We start from the raw sequence: 23,064 nt of genomic DNA, 5'->3' as shown, positions 1-23,064 counted from the left end.
CCGGCTAGATTACAATGTCAGACAACGTCATTGTTACATCAGACCACAAGAGGGGGGAGGGAGGGGAACGGACAGGAAGCTGGCGGTGAGCCATGTTGTTTTCCTACCTTGCTTTAGACCACAGTTGGTAAACTTTAACGATAACACCCTCTACAGACCAGAGATTTAATGAGAGAGGGCGGAAAAAGCAAGATGGGGGAAAACAAGTTGTTTGACACTTTCAATATAGACATGGTATCACAGCGAAGTTCATTTTATTTCTATGCACAAAGTGTTTTTTTTTTTTTTTGTAGTAGTATCACTTTCCGGTCAAGGCTACCATATTGGTGTCACGTTTTGCAACTATCGACCACGTGTCACTTCTACAACTGCAGTAAAGGTTACCACATCCGTGTCACTTTTACAACTATCGAACATGTGTCACTTCTAAAACTACAGCCATGGCTACATGTACCTCACCAGGGTCACTTCTAAAACTACAGCCATGGCTACATGTACCTCACCAGGGTCACTTCTAAAACTAACAGCCATGGCCTCATACTGTTCGCGTGTTCGCTGATGCTCCTTTCCCGCAACGTTAAAGAACTGCGAGCATTAAACTATTAGAATGCAGCAAAATCCTACATGCAAGTTTTCACAGTGGACTTAATAAATCATAAAACCAACGCAGACATGTTCTCTCCACCGTGACAAATGAACGTTTCCATATACGGTATATCAATACTAGCAGGGAAATACACAGTATATAAAAATGTGGCGAAACACAACTTTTTTTCTCGACATTACAGTGTTTGTCGGAACTAGACTATATCCACATGTGAGATCTGACCTACCCAGCTGATGACGCATTACACAAACAAAGGTGACCCTTATCTCTGATGCCCCAGCACTGTCGATAGGGATGACGTCACATCCACACATGTATGGCAGGCTACCTCGTATACAAGCAGATGTTGGGGGGGGTGGGGGGGGGGGTGAATTGTACAGAAATTCCCAAGCTGCTATTTTCACTATAACAAACATTTGAGAGCCGGGTACTTTAATACAGAAAAGTGCAGCTAGCCAAACCTTCGTGGCCTCCAAAATGTAACGATTATTTATTAAAGTTTCCCCAACATCTGCTTGAAAACTGTACCACGTGGTTTCTTGTGTGGATACAACACACGTAGTTATATCGCATTGTACATGTACACTTTATGACAATGTACTGTTTGAAGTGTAACTAGGTTCAAATGATGAATTCAAGCCTTTTCTAACAAGTAGTTCTGTTCAAGATTCTGCTAAATATATCTTGGAATGGATACAAGTTTAAGTTACTCGTTGAAGTTATATACAGACCTGTTTTGAAAAAGGTTCAATACCTCAATGGAAAATGGAGGTGTTGTTTTTGGTGTGTTTGTGTATCTGTCTGTCATTTCGGATATTCATGGTCAACATAACTTTAGAACCTCTAGATCACGATTTTAATCATATTTGCTTTGTGGACAGGGACTGGGTAGGAAAGGGTCAATGTCAATTTTGGTCCCCCTGGTGTATAACTTTGGTACTGCAGCAGAACTTCCATGTACCCTTTTTATCCTTGGCAAATTTTGGTGAAGATATTCCCAGACAGACATAATTATTGTCTTCTAGTCGTTTCGATCTTTATTGCATGACGATTGTACAATGTCTCGCAAAAGCTATTACGCAAAGTACAAAATAGATGTATAGAATAAAGCTTAGCATCCTGGCTAACATAACGATAAAGGGCAACATAATTCTTTGATATACTGTTACAAAGGAGTAGGCTAATAATTAGTTAATTACCTCAATTGACGGACTTAGCCTCACGGAAATGGGCTAGACGGAAAATTTGTCACTGTGATAAATTTTACTCTCATAGGAAAGGATTACGTGACTTTAGACTAGTCAAGCCTGATATATTGTCTTACATTACCTAAATCTTTCTTTTATTCTTATCTATTTATCTATTAATCCATCTATGTATGCATTTTCTTTCTATCAATATATCAATCAATCAATCAATCAATCAATCAATCAATCAATCAATCAACCTATGTATCTATCTAAAACCTATCTATCTATCTATCTAATATCTATCAAATATCTATCTTTCTATATACATAAATACCTGTCTATCTAAATATCTGTCTATCTATCTAGATCCACAGACAAGGCAAATAAAACAGCAATAGTTGGAGATAAATGTGTAGATAGATACTTCTAGCTACATTTTATATGTATAACCGTTACATGAATGGATGGATAGAGAGCCCCGCCCAATCTTGAACACTAATGTGTATACCAACCCGATCATGGCGCAACAGTGTGTCCAAGGTACTTTAATATTTCATAAGGCATATTTGCTCGCCGTGACAGCGATAAATTTGTCTATTTCACATGATCCTTTGTGTATTTTTAAGGGAACCGTCCAGATGGATTAGCACAACATCAGATGGCCTTTTTGGCGACGCCTCTGAGGCGGAGAAATTTTTTTTACAGTATTGAGATCGATTGGAAAATATACAGAAATGGATACATTCCCATAGAAATCGATTGTTTAGTCTGTGCCATGGGTATACAGAAAATGCATTTGTTTCTTTTTTATTATGTGAAAGACACCACCACCATTTTGGACGATTTGCGATTTTACGCACAAGAAAACACTGTCTTGATCGATGTTTTCAATACGTTTGGTGGTAAAAATTATGAGAACAAGACCCAAACTAAATCTAGTATGAGGTATAATCCACTTAACACCTAATGGTTACTCGGCAAAGGTGCTTTAAACGGACATTTCACTTTTGATTTTCAAACTGCTGACGTGACCAACTTTCACTGATTAAACCGTATCTACCATCTGAATACGTTATACAGTACCACATTTCTACCATGGCGGCATCCGTATACAGTAGGATATATGGAGAAATGAATGAATGCGAAGGAAAAAGTCTTGTATTCGTGTGTCTTCACCATAGCAATTACCTCAAAAATGTCATTTAATCATAACACTGTGACAATGTAGCGAGAGGGGGCGTCGATGGCGCGAGCAGAAGACATCAGAAAAATGTTCACGGTGGTTTTGACTTTTGACCGTGAAAACCGCGAACATAAAGCCTCCGCGAAATTTTCTGCATTTACGGTATCAAACAAACTAGCGGATGTGTGGCGAAAATGGAAATCACTCAGTGTTCCCTGGTACTAACACGTACCTTTTAGTATGAATCGGCCAATGTTATATTCTCAACCATCCTGAAAAGAGACTTCATCTTGTCACAAGCTCGTCACCGTGTTAATATTATGTTGTTATGTTGTTACAAACTCTATACTTCCCATAGACTTGACTGAAAGACGAACAAGTGCAATTGTGCGTTACTAAAATAGTGGTCTGAAAGGCCCCAAACCACTTTCCACACTGTTAAGTCAAACTTCCTTGAAAAGAAATAAAACGAAAACATGACATCGTTCTGATCTTTCACATGTGCGCGTTGCTAAACGATCGCCATGTCCTCCGAATACTGTAAAAGCGGGAAAAATGACTTTTCGCCGTGGTTTTGATTTCGCGGTAACACCATCGACTGCAGTCTAATACCTTAATAGAAAAATGTTCGCGGTGGATTTAAGTTCGCGGTGAAGTGGTCGCCGCAAAAATCGCGAACATTAATCCACCGCGAAGATTTCTACATTTACAGTATATACTTCGCCAGACGGTGCAGCAGTGCCTTCTAACGATCCAAAACCATATTGCACGTTGTTGGTCTGTTATGATTCACCTCGGTGCATAATTATTGCAGACAATCTGAGTAATGAGGCTATTTCCGTGAAAAAGGTTGTACGCTTATATAACATTACGATACCCATATCAGTTCGGAAAAGGGAGAGTACTTGCACTGTATGTCGGCGTTTGACAGGTACGAGTTCAAACGTGTGAGCTGCGACAGTTTCTTTACCATGGATCTGGAGCGACATCTAGCAGAATTGTAAAGAAGTGTTTACGCTGTGACAAAATGCATGGCATCACACACCAGGACCTTCCCTCGCTTATTTTGCAGAAATGCATCTTACACTGGTATTTTCAACATGATATTGAAAATGTATATATATAACAAGCACAAGTATAAAGTATAATAAATATGACTAAAGAAGTACAATGTTCACATACACATCCGTATACATTGACTGTTCAAAAACCTAAGCTGATAACGAGGTGTGAAACACAGTTAAAAATGTTATGGCCTTTCCAAGCGGCCGACTACAAAAGAGGCTAAGGTCGGCAGGGTTTTGCTAGGGTGGGTTGGATAGAACGGAAAATACATAATTTTTCTCGTAGGTCCTACATGTACCACCCTGGGATGTTTGTTGTGTCTTGTCACAGCTAACACGTGTCTCCTGTCCGCCGACATGTTCTGTTGACAGTCAACATCCTGTTTCTGTCTGTATGTATATATGTTGTGTGGTGGAAGAAAGGGGCTGCACGTAAAATCATTTAGTCATGTACAAGAGGTCGAGGTGATGAGAGGTGATCCTTATTCGCATAATCTATGAAACAAGATGAAACAATACATGGAAATCTGTACGCCTACCAAGACTCAACATATCTAATTGAGGCATGGTGTTTTCGAACTCTTTTCTGTGCCAGAATTTTACTAGGACTTCTAGGAAAAGTTGTCTTCAGTTGGTTTCCCTTTGAACAAAAACATTTGTTATGACAATTTTACCACATTGATTTCGTGGAAGGATTGACTGAACAGGTGATCATCACCTTTTCAAAATGTCAACCCAAAGACAAGACTGTGATTATATACTATATAAAGTTCGAGGGACTACCCTAACCAAAGCTAGGTACTTATTTACGCCTGATGAGTGAAGTTGTTGAAGAAAGTTGTGTAAAGAAAGAAGAAAGTTGTGTTAAGTACAAAGTGCCTTTTACAATGGCACAATTTCGGAGCACATCGACGGCTTTGAACCAGGATCTCTAGTAATTGGGCCAAACAATTTACCGGTTACCACATAAATGTTTACTTTGCGTTTTCATTACACATTCGACAAAGTTGACATGATGAAAAATGGTGTGGTAATACCCCTGTCACATTTGGCGATAATCGATTGGACGACGAGTCTGCGGCAATCGCCCGAGCCTCGGTTACGATAATTACTTCATTGCACAACAATTGTACAAGGTACAGAGTATATGCCACAGGGACGGTTTTCAGGTGAAAAATACGCGCAACCCTCTGTCGATCTTAAATACGGCCGATCTTCCAACGATAGGCCCGAAGATCGTGGATAATGTGACAGGGGTGTAAGTGTCCAGGTGCCTCGTGTCAGAAGACATCTTGTGTGTTTTCCCTACCGTGCCGACCCGTGTTGGGGACACATGCCGTGTTGTTCTAACGTACAACAAATACTCAAACTGTGGCAGACACGTACATGTAGACGTACGCACACCGTTATATTTAACTTTCAGGGTCAAATCAGGACATGGTCGTTGCTGTGATGGAGACATCTACGTCCGGTTAATGTAAATTAAGAAACTTTCGCGGTGGTTTAATGTTCGCAGTTTTCGCGGTGGTCCCCTCAACGAGAATTAAGAACCACCGCAAACCTTTTTCCATGGCAGTAAGAGACTACCGTGCATGGTGCTACCGCGAACTTAAGACCACCGCGAAAAGTCCCTTTTCCCGCTACCGTAAAATGAAATCCCCGCGAACTTAAATGTATTTACAGTATTTCACTGGGCTGCGCTTGTTAGAGACAAATCATTGTGGCAACTTTGAGAATTTTGACAAAATGACCTTTGCGGTCACACTGGCACTCTACACGAACGTGAAATACGTGGCCTCGACAAACAAAATAACCGTGCCTGGAATGTCACATGCTCTGTTTCTGCAAATTAGATAACATTCTTAGTGCTGCCTGATTAATAATACGCGATGTACAATGATTAATATCAAGAAAAAAATTGCGATGATCCGCCTGGTGGCTACTAGATCGAGTCTATTTTGCGCCCATTCGCGATATTTTGCCAATTGTTTTGTTGTTGTTTTTTCAAACTAAAAAGAATCGTCATTTCAGGCGACCAAGTGGCGCCTGTTAGCGAATATAGTTCGTAAAATGTCGAAAACAGGCGCTGTTCGTGTGAGATACTGTAAATTCATTAATTTCGCGGAGATTTAATTTCGTGGTAGCGGGAAAATGGACTTTTCGCGGTGGCTTTAATTTCGCGGTGGCACCATGCACTATAGTCTCTTTTAATACTGCCATGAAAAATGATGGCGTCGGTATTCAATTCGCGGTGAAGCGGCCGCCGCGAAAACCGCAAACATTAAGCCACCGCGAAAGTTTCTGGATTTACAGATACAGTTGAAGCCGCCTAGTTGCACGGTCTATTGGCCAGTAAATTTTGTGCAATCAGCCAACTGGTGCATTAATTTGAAGTTATCTAGCTGGACCACACTGGTTTGGGATTCCGTGCAGTTTACAGAAGTGTGCGTTATGCCGTTGTGCAATTAACTGGCTTCTATTGTACAAGATACTAGGGGTGGGGTGGGGAGGGGGGCTCTACCTTAGCGTGTACTCACTCTTCTGGCCAATTAGATACCTGCTTTCCCTTCAAGACTAACGGTATATTTCCAAACCAGGGCCCAGCCGGCCTGTTTGTGGAAACGAAATATGGAAATGCATACGTAAAAATATACACAGCTAATGCCCATGACTATTCTCTTTACGTCTTGTGCAGTTTGGTATCTTCTATATCATACTTCTCGTTCCCGAAAGCTGCCCGGCCGGGCCCCGGTTTGGAATTTTGACGTATTTATAGGTCACACTCCAAACCGGGACCCGGGCCGGGATGTTTAAAGAAACGAAAAATTAAAATATATACCGAGAAATATACACATATTATGCCGATGAATCTTTTCTGACATGACGTGTATTTTGATGCCTTTTAGATCATTCTTTCCGATCCAGAAAGCTTCCCGGCCGGGCCATGGTTTGGAAGTGTGACGTAGCTATATAGGCCTAACCGGAGAGCCTGAGATGCAGGCTAACATGTACCGTACGTCTACTGAAGACAGGCGGGACAGATCGTAGACAGTAGCCGCTGACAGAGTGGAAAAACCCCTTCCCACCACCAGAGTAATTGTTCCTTACGGAGTTCAGAAATCTACGAGAACTTCCGTCCAATTAACAAGTTACACGAGGGGATATAGGAGAAGGTTTGGGAGGCTACATATGGGGGTTGCCGATAAGTTTTAGGATATCAGACTTTACATCAAATCAAAAGGCACATTTCTAGGTATTGCGCAGAAGGAAGCCAAGTACATTTGACGTTGGGTAAGTACGATTGTCTACAAAATGTTTAGAATTTTCATCACAAAATGACTAGTTTCGCCTCATACACACCCTCGAGATTGTGTGGGTTGCAGAGTTGTGTAGTAGTTAATGTGTCGGAAGTGGATCTCAGACAAGTCTGGCACAAGTTTCCGAACCGGCGCGTTCCCTCTCGCCCTCATTAAAGTGACTGAAAAGTTTGGAAGTCTGTGTAGATTTCACGTTATGGCTTACTTTAGCTAAATATAGCTCTCTGAGGTAAGCGACCTTAGTCTCATTTTCTACAGATCTTTTGACGACCTAACTGCTGTATGGCGGAACCAAGAGGTCCCGAGTTCAATGCCCCCGACGTTGTGACCTTGGGAAAGACACTTTGCACGACTTTCCCTGACCGGTGCTGAATAGTTCAGTTGGAGAGTAAGCTTTTCGCTTTGTACAAGGGAGGTTGGGTAATCCGGCCGGGTCATATCAAAGACAACAAAAAAAAAAAAAATGGTGCATATTGTTTAATCTGCTTAGCAGTCATCACTGATGATGATGAGTTTTTCGGGAGTAAAATCCTTGATCAGTGCTAGTCCCCTACTGTAGAAATTTGCACAAATGTGTGGCCCAAGGGCTATGGAAATGGGGACGGGCACCACCCCTATAACGTAAACCTTCTTGCCAAATAAATTTGTCCTATTGTGACGCATTATTCCGGTGATAAGGATGCATCCCCGAACTTGAGTATCGTTACTTCTTCTAGTTTTATTTTACACCGAGGAAGACAGCAGATAGGGTGCTGAAACAAACGCCATATGCATGGGAACGAAAACTAATGTTGCGTTCCAAAGTTCTAAATTTATGTTAAATTTGTTTACCTACGCGATGAAACTTTTAAATTATGGCTGACGTATTCTGACAATTTACGTACGTAGTTTAGACTCTGTCTCTTTTGTAGGATCAAATCGCGCAAAGATTTAGGCCATTTGATTTGATTATTATATGCATGACATCCGCACGCACGCGCATCAATTTTCCTCCGTTTCCCCAAAAAAGTCGTCAACCATACTGTAAGTCGTACAAAACAGCTGCAAAACGAGCAAATATATGCTGAAGATTTGAAAATGAAATCGAAAAATAGATATTGATGTCGACTTCTTCAAGATTAACCAGAACGTAAACTCACGAGAGTTACAGACCCGTGAACGTCTTAACTCGTGATCTTGCGGATAAATGACGTCAGCAATCGGTCAAACGTGTCAGGAAGTTTATAACGCCCACCGTCTCTGTTCAGTGATCTTGAAGTGCTCTGATGTATAACCCTCCTGAATGAACGTTCTGAAGTGATTGGTCATCAGTACTGGTTCCGACGAATCCATGTATATCTTTGCGATGTGGAAATAAGTTTTAGCATTGCACGATGATTACTACCGACACAGAGGAGCTTCCATGATGTTTGCTCAGTTTGTACCGTACCGATACAGTAGTCCGGTGGAGCCCATCTGCCCGACCTCTATAAGCACCCTTCAAGGTCAAACTAACATGGGGGGAGGGGGGCAGAGAAACATGACACCGGATGTCTGATGACGTATATCCGGTAAGGATCATGTCACCCATGTCTCTATGGAGGAAGTTCATAAAGTTCTACGTTCGTGTCCTGTTTTTAAAGAAAACAAAGAAGCATGTAAAAACAGGCATGTTTATCTAAAGGATTTACTGCGCTGTGACGTCAGTGTCTCTTGTGTTAGTGTGTACAAGGTTCGGTTAAGTCACCTCGGACAGCTATTACGGTTAAAGTTTAAAAAAAATGTAGGTAACTATTATTCATCCATCCATATATTTCGGTTGAATTTATTGAAAAAAAAAACCTACAGTTTATCATGATGCAAAAGGGATTGCATCAGGCGCTTGTGTTCTCTATATTACATTATATTATATCATCAACATACAGATATACACTCTACAAGCACAAGTATATCTATAAACTGAACATAGAACTTTAATTCATGCATCAACTGTTCAAATCCCTGATATTTTTAACGTGTGTAAAACACATGAAATCTTTTTTTTTCTAAGATCTTCAGATTGAAAATCGTTGCCAATGGCCGACCCCCAAAAGGTTAGGGTTGGCAAGTTTTTGATACCGGGTTTAAATAATACACAGAGTTTGCTTTTGAAGAAGTGCTTTTTGGACCACGTCATTGCGTAACACACGATGTTTGTACTTAACAGTACATGCTGCATATCTGGGTAGATTTATTTGATCCAATCACATCGGGAAAAACGCCTACTCTTTTTCATAATCGTGGGATGTTCTTCAATGTGGTCGAGGTGTGGTTCTCCTCAAACACGGGACCTCCATTTGACGTTCTATCTTAGCGACATCCCTAACTGAAACTAAATTTAGATACTCATGTTCACCCGAGTGAAGTGAGGAAAGTCGTGCTTGCTGTCTTTTCTAAGCAGATCCTACAATGGCATAAGATAGTACAAAAATCGCTAAGGAGCGTAGTCAGCCAAAAGGTGTCCATTTGTTTTGTGTCCATTTCCCCGGTAGCGAAACACACACCTATTAGAAGGCTTCACTTCTCTGCCAGCTTTTGATACTATCTTATGCTACCGTGGTATCTGCTTGGAAATTAGGGCAGGCACCCTATCATTCTCCACAGTGACACCAGTTTGGATTTTTGAACAAAAGTTTCTGCTCCCCATCCCTAACGCTAGTTCACCTTTATTCACGGGGTAACCTTTATCCGTTGTATACCAGGGTTTTTCAGGATATCTAGTCGATGGACGGTGGTCTCAAACTGCATTATATTGAAAAAAAAATGCATTTTGAAATTACCGTCCATCAATGTGATATCCCTAAGTATCCTGTTTTTAGGTACAACGGATATAGGTTACCCTGCGAATAAAGGTGAACTAGCGTTACCTCTTGACTTTTCTCCCACTGGCATTGCACTGGTGTGTTCGTACGTAACAATGCTCCTTCAACCTGCCGCAGCTGCAGTTCGCTCGCTGGCCGTGCGCCAAACCGCGACAGGCCGCCCTGTACAAACACACAGATAGGCGGTATGATACGGCCCGCACGCGGCTGGCTCTCCTGCGGTTCGTCCCCGCCACTCCCCGGTGACAACATCCTCGGCACAACAAGTGCACCCCCGGAATCCCAACGGAAACGACACTCGTGTTTGTGTGTTTTTCTCTGAGTGTGTTTTTCCTCCCGCGCGACAAATACTGTCGGAAAGGCCTGTCCTGGCGGTACAGTTTCTCATGACCTCTCCCCCACTCGGAGAGTTAGGTGATAAGTTAAGCCCTTCGTCTTCTGCGTTCTTGTTAGCGCAGATTTGGGGTGAAGACATCCACGGCGCGTCTTTCAAGAGTCACTTCTTGGACGAGTGGATGAGGAAATTAGAACAGGCACCTGTCGCCTGTCTGGCTGCGTTCACATGCCTCCAGTCGTGCGACATTATTTCCTCTAAACATCTGCGCCTTAGCCTGGAACCCCCCGCTGTTGTTGTATGATTAGCCTCGCACCTCGGAGACTTCGAGTCGCAGCGGCGGGTCCTTAGCTCGGAGGGACGGAGAAATCTCAAACTGAGCGGCGAGAGGCAAAGTTTCCGACCGAACCTGGATTTGATTTTCGGTCCCCCATCGCGCTGCTCTTCCTCGCCTAGAGCGCGGAGTGTCCCGGAATGTCACCATGAACACCACGCGGTCTCCCTTCCTAACTCAACCTGGTGACTCCAGAGGTCGAGTGAGCGTCAGAGGGCCGGGGTTGACTACGCTTCCGCCGCTCAGGGGTGACTTTCGGTTCGACCTGCTCTCACGGCCTGCGGCGCGCAGCTATCTAATCTCCGGCATGTGAAGCCACATTTTCCCGACCACTCCACGTCCAACGCACGCCACACACGCCCGAGATATCGCACGGACACGACGTGAAGGGACGAGAACCAGACCTCAGAAACAGGTCCTTGTTGTACAACAGTACTGTACACTCGCACCGCACACTCCGGGAGACTCGCTCGCGCCGGGGACGACTTGGCCCGGGAGTACGTACTACCGTGAGCTAAAAATGGTGCATCCGTCTCAGCGCTCCACAATGCCGGTCAGCAGCCTGGTGTATCTGATGTTCGTCACGGCGGGACAGATTGTGAGTGCTGACGAACTGAGGTGGGTATTTTTGGATCCATAGCTTCTGTTTTTGTGTGTCCCCTTTGTTTTGTTGTGTATGGTTGTATATCAGAAGTACCCAACAAGCCCTACTGTGTACTAACATTTTAGTGCGTGCACGCGACGGTCTATGAAGGTGCGTCTTTACATAACCTTTGCTTTTCATTTTCTTGGTTGTTCTTTCTTGCATGCAACAGTAACATTTGTTTCTTTGTGAACTCGTAGTGCCTTTTATATATCAACACAACTTAACTGTTTGAACCTTTGTTAGTCGCCATGTAGGAAGCTTAAGGTTGTTATGGTATCTTTCTGTTTCTGATGTCATGTGTCCCGACCGGTTTTGTAGTCTTTGTACGTAACACCTCTCGGCTTAAGCGGGCACTGACACCGACTTTAAACTTTATATAAGAGTAAGAGATAAGCCCTATTTGTTCACGTTGTTCTGTTGTTGTTGTCACCAAACTTGTTTTTCGACCAACTCGAAGATGTTGTTACCACTGATTCGACTTGGGTCTTTGAGAAACTCTAAATCGATCCAGTATCCTCAATGCCCGTACTAATAGACCAGTACAATGCTTTTTTTCTTCACTACACCATTCGCCTATACAATCGACAAATCTAGCCCGAATCATACTGTTTTTGAGTTCTTCAATCTTTGTTTTCGTGTTTTTACTGCGTTCAAAATTGGATTACATCGTTATAAGATCAACGCTATTTTGCTTTGCTAATTTGAATGACTGAAGATAGAAAGATTGTTGTTGTTGTTAGAGCTGTATCGTGGACTGACACGAGACTGGATTAACAACACCAACTGCTACACGCGCGCGCTCGGAGTGGGGTCCTCTACCGTGCTAATGCGAAACGTGTGTTCTCGCTTTGAAGTCAGTTTAGTGGAGCAAATCTCGGCCGTTTTATGTGTAGGCATGAAAGTTGTTGGAACACAACTCGACATGTGACATAGTCGCCCTAGTTAAACTTAATTATATAAAGACGTATTATGTAACGTTTCGGCCCGAAAATATTCTTTATACTCTTGTCACATTATCCACGGTCTTCGGGCGTATCGATGGAAGATCGGCCATATTTAAGATCGACAGAGGGTTGCGCGTATTTTCACCTGAAAGCCGTCCCTATCACATACAAGCCATACTTTTTTTTACCTTGTACACTTGTTGTGCAATGACGTTATTATTATAAGCGAGGCTCGGGCGATTGCCGCAGAATCGTCGTCCGACCGATTTTCGTCAAATGTGACAGGGGTATTAGAACGGTTTCTTCATGCAAATGACACGTACAACCATTTTAGCGTCATTATTTCGTATTCCTTGTGTTTGTGAACCCTTAACGTCCGCTTAGTTTCAGAAACCATTCAAAGCAAGACCCTTCTGTTCTAAACAAAATCGTACTCAATGGTTTGAAAATCTCTCAATACAAAACATTGTGGAAAGACACTTTAAACGAATTCCCTCACTTCACTCAGGTGAAAATTTGAAACATTCGACGGATCGGATGTCAAATGTAGGTTCCGTGTTGTAGGAGTTCCCACCACACTCTTCGAAAGAATATAGGTCTAGTGGCTTTCCCCGGTGTGAGTTAGTCTGTGAACTTCTCTGTCCGGATATGCAGCTTTTACTCATCAGTACAAACCTTGAATGTAACACCATGAGGCGGTTTATCAGGTACAAGCAAAACAAACGTTGGGCATAGCATCGCCGTGACAGTAACCTTCTGTTCTTGCTTTCTTTTTCTCTTTCTTGTGGCCATTGTAAAAGATTGAGAACGACTTTTTTTGTGTTAAGATTAAGGTGACAAGAGTAATAACTAAAGGCAGAGTAAGCCATTTTATGCAGTTACACAAGAAAAACAAATATATTCAGCAAATCCGTAGTCATTTCTTTTATTTGAGGAAAATGGTCTTAATTAAACCCTATGTGCGCTTTTTGTGTGTTTTTTCTTGTCCTAAAGGTGTGACACATAATCTTCCATGTTACAAGACATTATGAAAAGAAAGAAAGTAAATTCCCCTACAATTTCCTTACGTAGTAACTAAAAAAAGGGAGATAAACACTATAGAATCACATACCAATATGTAAGGAGGGAGGTTTAACGTCACAATGATACAACGCCGGGACATGCCAGCGGATTTCAACCCAGGATTTTGGGGTTCCGGTTGCCATTTCGCATGCTTTAAACATGTAAATGATTGTAATTTCTAAAAAATACAACACCGTCAGCCTTTCAGAAAAAGACATGCTAATTTCTTGGGATACCCTGGTGTCGAGTCTATCTTTCATTCCACAGAGAACTGTTGTCCACAAAAAAGACCGTCACAGTCCAGTCGGTTTTTCTAACCGAACAGCCCGCTTTTGTTCAAGCCCGACTCCCTGGAGCTTGACTACTCCTTGAGTCCCTGTATAAAAGCCTCACAACCACAGGCCTGTAGAAATGCTGTTGAGAGATGGGCGGTAATTATAAAAGGTGGTTATGGGTGATCCATGGCGCCTGCCGCCCGAGACTATAATATTCGTACGTCGATGTAGGTTTGACATCCAGGTAATAAGATACGCCCAAAAGCAGTTACTGGATATGGTTTTGGAAATGGTCATACGTTTCAACTACTATCCAGTAGCTTTCGCCATCGACGCTAAAGAGATCTTGTTTGAGAGGGTTTTAGCTTTTGGACCTTTGAAAACTTGTCTTCCACCCATTCCTGCATATTGATTCATAGTTAGGATAAACCTGTTCCTCAACTAGGTCTCTTTGACACATCAATTAACAGCTAGGATATACAAACCAGTCAGTGTCACTGACGAAAACTACTGGGTAGTACTTGAAACGTCTGACCGTTTCCAAAACAATATCCATTTGTTTGAGTAACTACTTTTGGGCGTATCTAGTATTCGTAGTTGCGTTGTTCGTAAACTAATTAACTGAGGCTGTATTTTATATTGACTACTCCAAATATAGAGAATCTCTGTACTGTAGCCGGAACCACACCGTTTTTCTTAGGCCTTAGCAATGGATCTGTAACAGGCCCATTAGACTTGAAAGGTAAACGTTCGACCTTGAGAACATCCTCTTGTTTTGGTTCCTTAGAGGTCAAGGGCAAATGATTTGCGAAGTTGCGGGCGTCTCGGTCGGCGACTTTGCAAGTTAAGGCGAGGCTCACATTTCCTTAAGGCCATGTGTAAGTGCGCCCTCCGTTTAAGACGTGTCAATTTACCTAAGGCCACAGCAAGTAAACTTTAAGGAGGACATCGTCCACAGACACCAAATTTCATGAGAGAGGGCAAAGACGTAGATTGCATCTAAGCACTAAATCTCAACCCAATGACGTTTTACATGTCGACCATACTGGGTTTAGGGTATATCCCTACTGCTACATTTTGTGCAGAACTGATATGTTCTTGGGTTACAACGAGTACATTTTATAGATGATATCAGGGCGTGTATTGAATTTTCCCTGATTTTGGAAAAAAATTGAAGATTTAGACGTCTTGTTTTTTGTAGCCATTTTTTTCGCGCTCTCGTATTACATATGGGGTCTACAGAGGATGTCATCCATAGAATATACTTGCTGTGGCCTTAGTACGCTATGTGGCAGTATCCTTATCATAATGGCTTGTTAGATTTACAATGTGAAAGGGCGATAATGGTAAAGGAAACGCATTGTCTATTGAGAACATTTTAGTCTTTATGTTTGTGTAGCTAGCAAAACGTAAAAACCCACAGAAACCTGTTCATTAAATGTAAACAAAAATGAGCGCACAAGATCACAAAATAAAAACTACAGCGGCAAAACAAAAAAGACACAGGACTCGAGATAACTTATCACCTATTGTAAATTTTGGGTACTTATCAAAATGAGCTTGAATTACTTCTCTAATGACCAAAGTGCCGCAGTTTGCGGTGGACCACCATGCAAATGATTGTTTATCAAGGCACTTTGAGAGATCATTTGCTGAAGATGACTTTGACAAGTTACAGCATAGAGCCTAGCAAAGCGCTGCACTTTCAAGCGTCTTTGAAGTAGTTATATCGTTTAGTGGCTGCCAAAATGATATTCGCAATCTTTTGTAATGATCAGATTTTGCTGAATCAATAGAACATTGTAAAAAACATTGATTTTCACAGGGCACACCCTATTTTATCGTGGGTTCAATTTGAGACTACACAACATCAACCTTTAGCGACAAACTCTTTAAGGGAATTGTTCGTAAGGAAAATAAATGTGACGGTGAGTTTTGTTTCTTCAGCCTATCTTATGTTGGTAAATTTTAAGGTAAAAGGAATTTTGTTTTACGGCATCATGCTTAGAAAGCATGCTAAAATTGTGCATTTTTGTGAAGGCAAAGCCCATTTACCCTTTTTCAGCAAAAGACATACGTTGTCAGAGAGAATAAAAACTTGCGTATGATGGAGCCAATCATAAAGAATATTCTAGTACTAGATATTTTTCAACCATCCACAAAGCGCGATATCATAAATTCGTTTACACAGTAGAGGGCAATCGAAGTCAAAATTGTGGATTACATTCAACGCGAAGTAATATCCAGAAGCATTGTTAGAGCCCAAACTCAATTTCCACCCAATTAAAACACACCAACTCCTACGAACCAAATCCTACTGAACTGAACTCCTACGCTTTTTAGCAATGTCAGTATTCAATGTCATTTCGCGGCAAATTATGAGGAATCTATACTAGAGCTAGACCCTTCGGTTACTTTTTCTACCGTGGATGTGCACCGTTAAGGAACAAGAAAACAAAACGTCTCTTTTTTATTCCTTCAGTTCGACAGAGATTTTTGGGACTTAAGTCGTCCTTTCTTTGTACAATCCTTGGATAGTCTTCATACATGACGTGAGCTAACCCAATTATTCTAATAGGACATCGTTACGTGACCTTTAAGTCTTGAGTGCCAAGAAAGTGTCTAAGTCAGCGTTCTTCCTTCCCTTTTATGAAGCTTCTTGAGACTTACCCTGTCCCCTGACACCGCCTTACCCAGCATGCCCAGCACGCCAGGTGTTCTAATCTGCTCGTTCCCACGCTTTTCCGGCATTTTTCCTCCGTGACCTTCAAACCTAGGGGAAGGTCACACAGTTCGCCCCCGTGTGATCACAGGAGGGGATCATCCGCGCCAATTGATTTCCCGATGTTATCACCTGGATCGAGTTTCAAGTGTGGGGAAGTCCGCACAGTCATAGTTTCGTGACAAACATCGATGACTACTAAAGGGTGTTTACCGAAATACAGAAAATCCAGGTCCAGGTACGGTCCAGGTCCAGAGGATCAGGTCCAGGTCTGGACCTAAACCTGGACCTGATTCAGTATGTGAAAACATGTGAATGGACGATACTCAAAACAATGGCGCATTTCGCTGCAAAGAAATATGTTTCGTGGAGTATTTGACCCTGGCGTTCTAAATCCCCAAGACTTACTGCCTCTGAATGATTGACTGTGAAACTTGGTAGAAATGACTATAAGCTATACTCTGCCTCGCTCTTATTCTTTTCTTCGACCGTTCAGCCCCGAAACGTGTGAATTCCTGATCTTATAATCTGTTTATTTTCTAATGGGTCCAACATCCGGTCCACCAAATTTTTCCCCATAAGAAAAACCGGTTTTGTACCAGTACGATGTACCGGTACCCACCCCTATCGATGACCAAGTACAGTCTGCTTGTATTTCGATAGTTTTGCACAGAGTTCTCGCCCCAACTTTTGCCAATTTCGTTTGCCTTCGTTCCTTCGTTCCAAAAAAAAAAAAGTTGTCCGTCCTGTATCAGATTTAATATCCTTTGAATATCACAAAGCTGTAAACTCAAGAGCGAAACAAAATTGGTACAGAGAAAACTTGAAAACGTTGTTTTCAAGCCTTTTTTTCTGAACAAATTGATAACAACAACAGCAACAATAATTGTCAAATGTACCACAAATGATTTGATGCCTAAGGCCTGTTTCATTGTTTCTTTATGGTGTAAATGAACTATTGTGAAGTTTTCAACCGATCTACGATATGCGATCTTATCTATGAAATTGGTTGAGCAATCTGTCAAATTTTTCTGATCTACCATGTTGCCTGCGCTTTTCTACCCATCTAAGATACTATTCGTCTAGAAAGGTTTCTAAAGCTAAGGGCACAACCTGCCGTTTGTGCAAATACGTACTGTCTACGTGCCAAACGTGGGCAGTTGTTGGGATCCGTACGTTGGAAGTACCGTACCGCCTCCGTACGAACTCGTAGGGAATCCGACGGATTTTGGAGCACTCAGACACGCCGTAGAACTTTACGTGTAGGCGAAACTTTGTGCGCCATCGGACTGCGGATTAGCCTCCCCCGTACGTGCAAGTGCGGGCGAAGCGCCTGCCCTGTACTGAACGTTTTCAGAAATACTTGCAGTTGGCAGACGTGGCCTACAAATAAACGTACGGACAAATTGCACGTGCGGCGGGTTTTGCCCTTAGCTTAAATTAGCGAGTTCCTATTCCTACACGAACAGGAGGAATGTCATTACCACGGTTCCCCGTGTTGGAGGCGCCACCCTGTGATGACCGTGCATTGCGGAAACCTCACGTGGGATTCCAAGTGCTTAGGCTGTAGATTAGGCCATGTAAATGTCATTCTATGGATAACATCGCTGGAAACCCAAAAAAAGAAATAAAAAAGTTGCCGGAACTAAACACGCACATGGTATACCATATAATAGAGTCATTTTTGTTCTTCTTCTTTGACCTTGGAATTGTCTTTAGCATTTTATTACACTAGTATCCGTTTAAGTATATCATTTTGCAATCTACGGCATACATTTGATAATTTCACCAAGTTTAAGCTAGCTGCTTTGTACCATATTCATTATGGTTGAAAAGACTTTTTTTGGAAACGGCCAAAAATTGACGCGCTTGCGATGTTATCTATATAATCAAATTAAACTTGGCCTTATCTTCACACGACTCGTATCACTCCAACCAGGTGTTATATGGGTACCTGACTTCAGTTGGCGAGGGACAAGGCAGTGCAAGAAGATGGAGGGACTCCGACTTTTAATACCATGTCCCCGTGCATTCACATACTACCTTTACCTTACGAGGGGCGTGCAATTAGTAATGGTCCTGACCCATTTCCCATAGCAGGAGATTAATGAAACTTGGCACAGTTATTAGTCTTTCTCTTCATAGGAATCACCCAGAGTTATGCATTTCTCCCATCGTTTGATGCAGCTCTGGACACCGATTTTGTAGGACACCCCAGGTTGGTCCTCCAACAGATGCCTCATCAATGGCACAAGAGGGACGACCAGGTCTGGGAGCTGTTTCCACAGACTTCCAGCCACGTTTGAATTCAGGATGCCAGCGTTTTACAAGGTCATATGATGGGGCATCATCACCATAAGTTTCATTTATTTCATCAAAAGTCTTCTTTGGTGTGCGTCCTTTCAAATACAAAAACCGGATCACTGCGCGACACTCAACTGGTTCCATTTCACACCTGGTCCATTTCGCACCTGACTAAGTTCAAACACCAGTAAATCAGAAACCACAATTAGTTCAGAGCTGTCTTTTGCAACATAACCCATAGAGATATGAATTATTACACATACAAAATTTCATTTAGATCAGACAACTGGAAGTGGGTCAGGACCATTACTTATTGCACGCCCCTCGTATGAATACTGTTAAGTTCGCGGGGATTTAATTTCCCTGTAGCACCGTGCACTGTATACATGTAGTCTCTTACTGCCATGGAAAAATGTTTGCGGTGGATTTAATTTCGCGGTGAAGCAGCCAACGCGAAAACCGAGAACATCAAACCACCTCGAAAATTTCTGCATTCACAGTACTATTATTCAGACTTATCCTTACAAATTTCTCCGGTACAGGAACTACATGGTGATTGCTCCCCGTGCGCTCCGCCGGGGCCTGTCGGAGCCCGTGTCGGTGCGCCTGTTCGGGGAGGCCCGAGACGCGGCCGTCAACGTGACGGTGGAGCTGCTGGCGAGCTCACGGCACCACCGGAACCTGGTCCAATCTCTGGGCGCCGTGTCACGTATGGTACCCATCACTCCAACAGGTGAGTGGACATACTAGTAACAATCTTAAGGTGCACTCTCACCGCACTTGCGTGAAGCTTGCGTCACTGCGGGGTTCGTTCACTGCGTCACTGCTTTGCTATTTTCACCGATATTTATCATTTAGATATTGCATAATACGTAAAAATATTACTTAGAAGACGACGAAATACATATAAAGAAAGAAAATTCGTTCTTTATATCTGAAATTCCTTGAGCATCTTTCGAACCCCGCAGTGACGCAAGCGTGACGCAAGTGCAGTGCGATTGTACCTTAAGGCTTACGTCACAATTCCAAACCGTGTCCCGGCCGGGATGTTCATTGAAATAAAAAAAATAGAAATCTATACGTAAAAATATACAGAAATAAGGACCACGACTATTGTATTGTGTAGCTTTGTGTTTCTTATATCATACTTTTCGTTCCCGAAAGCAGCCAGGCCGGGCCCCGGTTGGAAATGTGACGTAGGCCGAAACACAAAGTAGCCAGTATTCATCTAAAAGTTAAGTTTAAGTCACCTGCATAGACCTGTAACAGATGCATAAGGGTGATGCTCATTTTTGTAACCCCTGTGCCACATGCATATTTTTGCATGATACTACTACAGGGGCTAGTCTGCTGGTAGTGGTGATGTGTATTCAACATCCATACTATTTTGATAAGTGCCTCTAACTTCTAAAGGACTACACGGTATGGCTACGTTAAACCCGACCAATTATGTCTGGACGTTTGGCCGACCCTGATTTATTCATTGGGCCGCTTCACTGAAAACTCCGTCAACCCTCGTTCAATGGGCCACCTATGATGGTCTCTTGGACAATACTGGGACCACTTGCTCCACTGGGTCCCTTGGATACAGTGGGTAAATCCCTCGTCCAGTGGGTCATGTCGGGTTTACTGGTGCACCTCTGGCCCATTGAGCTCCATCTCATACAACGGGCCACCCCTTGACTTTTAGGCCACCTTCAGTTCACTGGGTCACCTGCGGCCCATTGGGCCTTTCTGATCCGACAGGCCACCCTGTTGTATTTGGCCACCCTTGGTTGACTGGGTATTGGGCCCCTCATATCTGGTGGGCCACCCTGTTCCATTGGGTTACCCTTGGTTGACTGATACAACGGACCACCCTGTTCTATTGGACCATATTCGGTTTATTTGGCCATCTCTGGCCCACTGGGCTCTTCTGATACACTGGACCACTCTGGTCTATTGGGCCACTTATAAATCTCTTGTCCATTTGGTCATCCACGTTTGATATATAACCCCACGCCTAGTCCCTTTGCCACCTCTGATAGAAATGGGCTACCCTGGTCTAGAGGGCCATTTTCAGAGGGCCAACTTTTCGTGATGTCATTACTACATATTTGATCCTTTGCGCTAAAATTTAAATTGAGAAACGCAACCAGTGTCATGAAAATTACAGCAGCAACTTTAAGCCTAAAGGGGTATGAAAAACGGATACTGTAAATGCATTACCCTATATTCGCGGGATTTAATTTCGCGGTAGCAGGAAAAGGTACTTTATGCGGTGAATTTAATTTCGCGGTAGCACCAGGCACTGTAGCATCTTACTGCCATGAAAAAAATGTTCACTGTGGTTTTAAATTTGCGGTGAAGCGGCTACCGAGAAAACCGCGAACATTAAACCACCGCCAAAGTTTCTGCATTTACAGTATTCTGTCGCAGTACAGTCAGGGTGCCCAACATTTAATAATTTTCGGTATAAACTACACCTACACACGTACCAAGTTTCATCACAATCAATCCAAAACTTCTTGACTTACGCTACCAAACGACATACATAACTTAACATACGAAGATAGCATTACACCCAAACGCTACCAAAAACATAAACTTCTTGGCAAAGGGAAAAAGGCTTCAGCATGTGACAAATCTTTGATGTGTAGGGGACACTAGCAATGTTAAGGCAGTGATTTGTAAAAACACCGAGACCACATGTTTGTCAAATGAAGGTGAAGATCATTCGAACTGACGTATTTAGTCCACTTGTTTTTCACCACGTCTGTCCGCGGGGCCGAAGGGCATGTCCACCCACGTGCTCGTCACGTGCGCGCCACGTGAACACTTACCCCGCAGGTCATGAGGGACAACGCCAACGCGTTTTGCGATAACATCGTGTGACATACCGGTGTCCATACTAATGTACTCACTGGTTGTCGGTCATTGTCAGATAAAATGGTAATGGTGGGGCGAGATAAAATGGCGTTGTTGTGGCGTAGGGGTAGGGTGGGAGGGATTCCCTTGACATGACTTGTCCAGATTTTGCGCACATGGAAAATGCACTTGACTTGAATATTCCCACTTAACCAAGGTTTAAATGAGTACCTAGCTTTGGTTAGAACATCCCTCGGGCGGTAAATGAAGGTCCTGTGCTTGAGGAGAGCCACACCCGAGCACGTTGAAGAAACCATTACGCTTATTGATCAATGGAAAGAGTAGCGGTCATTCGCGGTGTGATGAGTGTTTTAAGAATTAGTCCTTTAGCTGCACCTGAGGCAATTATTGTCGTATTGAGGTCACCTGAGTTAGCGCCAAATGGAAGCCGCCTCAGCCACTTGTCCTGTAAGCTTTTCACAATTCAGCCTCTGGTTGCGAAGAGAGAGTAGTCAGCCCAGCCAAATGATAACATAATATAATTGGACTGGTTAGGCGGGATACATGGTATAACTGTGGCCTAGTGGTAGGGCGGTTCCGAGTCCCCTTACATGTCCCAACGTTGTTCTACTAGGATCCGGAAAGACACTTGTAAACTAATTTCCTCACTTCACTCAGCAGGTGTAAATAGGTATGTAGCTTTGGCTAGGGACGCCCGGAAAGCTGGCTGAATTTCGAATGTTTTTTCAAATACAAAGCAGGACACAGATGTTTGCTCTTTTTTGCAGCTGTACGTATTACATCAAAGATTGAGAGAGAGAGATTTGTTCTAAGGAGAAACCTGCTTAAAAAACAGTTGAGTCTATTCTGCTCTAAGCATCTGTTTGGAGATTAGCACCTCTTCACCGCAAACGCAAAAGTAAAACCAGATCCCCGACCCAAACCAACAGGGATTAGCAGAATGTATTTTTGCTTACTTAGTTTTTCCCTTTCGGCAGTTTCTAATACCGAAAACACGTGGACTTCACGCAGTTCAAGCATGATAAGACCTTCGGGGCAACTTTCGCAAATATTTTTCGACCGCAGCTTAAAAGGCTGACTGGTGATTTTTGACTCGAGTGAGTCTCATTGCTTCTATGCCCACGCTGTATTGGCTGACGTTACAGCTATGGTATATTCTATACAGCCATGTAACTACATGTGTATACAGGAAATCAATATAACTTCATTTTCTAATTCAATGTTATGAATCAGTTAACGAAAATTTGGAAGAAAAATGAATCACTATCGCAAATTCCCGACTATGCTAGCCATTTATTCATTGATCTAATCGATTTAAGTTTGAAGTGCTGAAGTACTTAATAGATCACTGCTAATCATTGGTCCGTACAAAAG

General features: G+C 42.7%; 1 protein-coding gene across 1 annotated transcript in view; it reads left to right on the top strand.

The window, feature by feature from the left end:
- Nucleotides 1-10,306: 10,306 nt before the first annotated feature.
- LOC118410535 (C3 and PZP-like alpha-2-macroglobulin domain-containing protein 8) overlaps nucleotides 10,307-23,064 on the top strand; it is a gene marked incomplete in the record, with an annotated part of 108,215 nt that continues 95,457 nt past the window's right edge. The window contains 2 exon segments of the mRNA XM_035812293.1: nucleotides 10,307-11,487; nucleotides 19,365-19,555. Of these exon segments, the coding sequence (XP_035668186.1) occupies nucleotides 11,390-11,487; nucleotides 19,365-19,555 (289 nt within the window).

Source organism: Branchiostoma floridae, chromosome 2 (assembly GCF_000003815.2).
Source record: "Branchiostoma floridae strain S238N-H82 chromosome 2, Bfl_VNyyK, whole genome shotgun sequence".
Classification (NCBI taxonomy): Eukaryota; Metazoa; Chordata; class Leptocardii; order Amphioxiformes; family Branchiostomatidae; genus Branchiostoma; species Branchiostoma floridae.
This window is presented reverse-complemented; position numbering and strand designations above follow the sequence as displayed.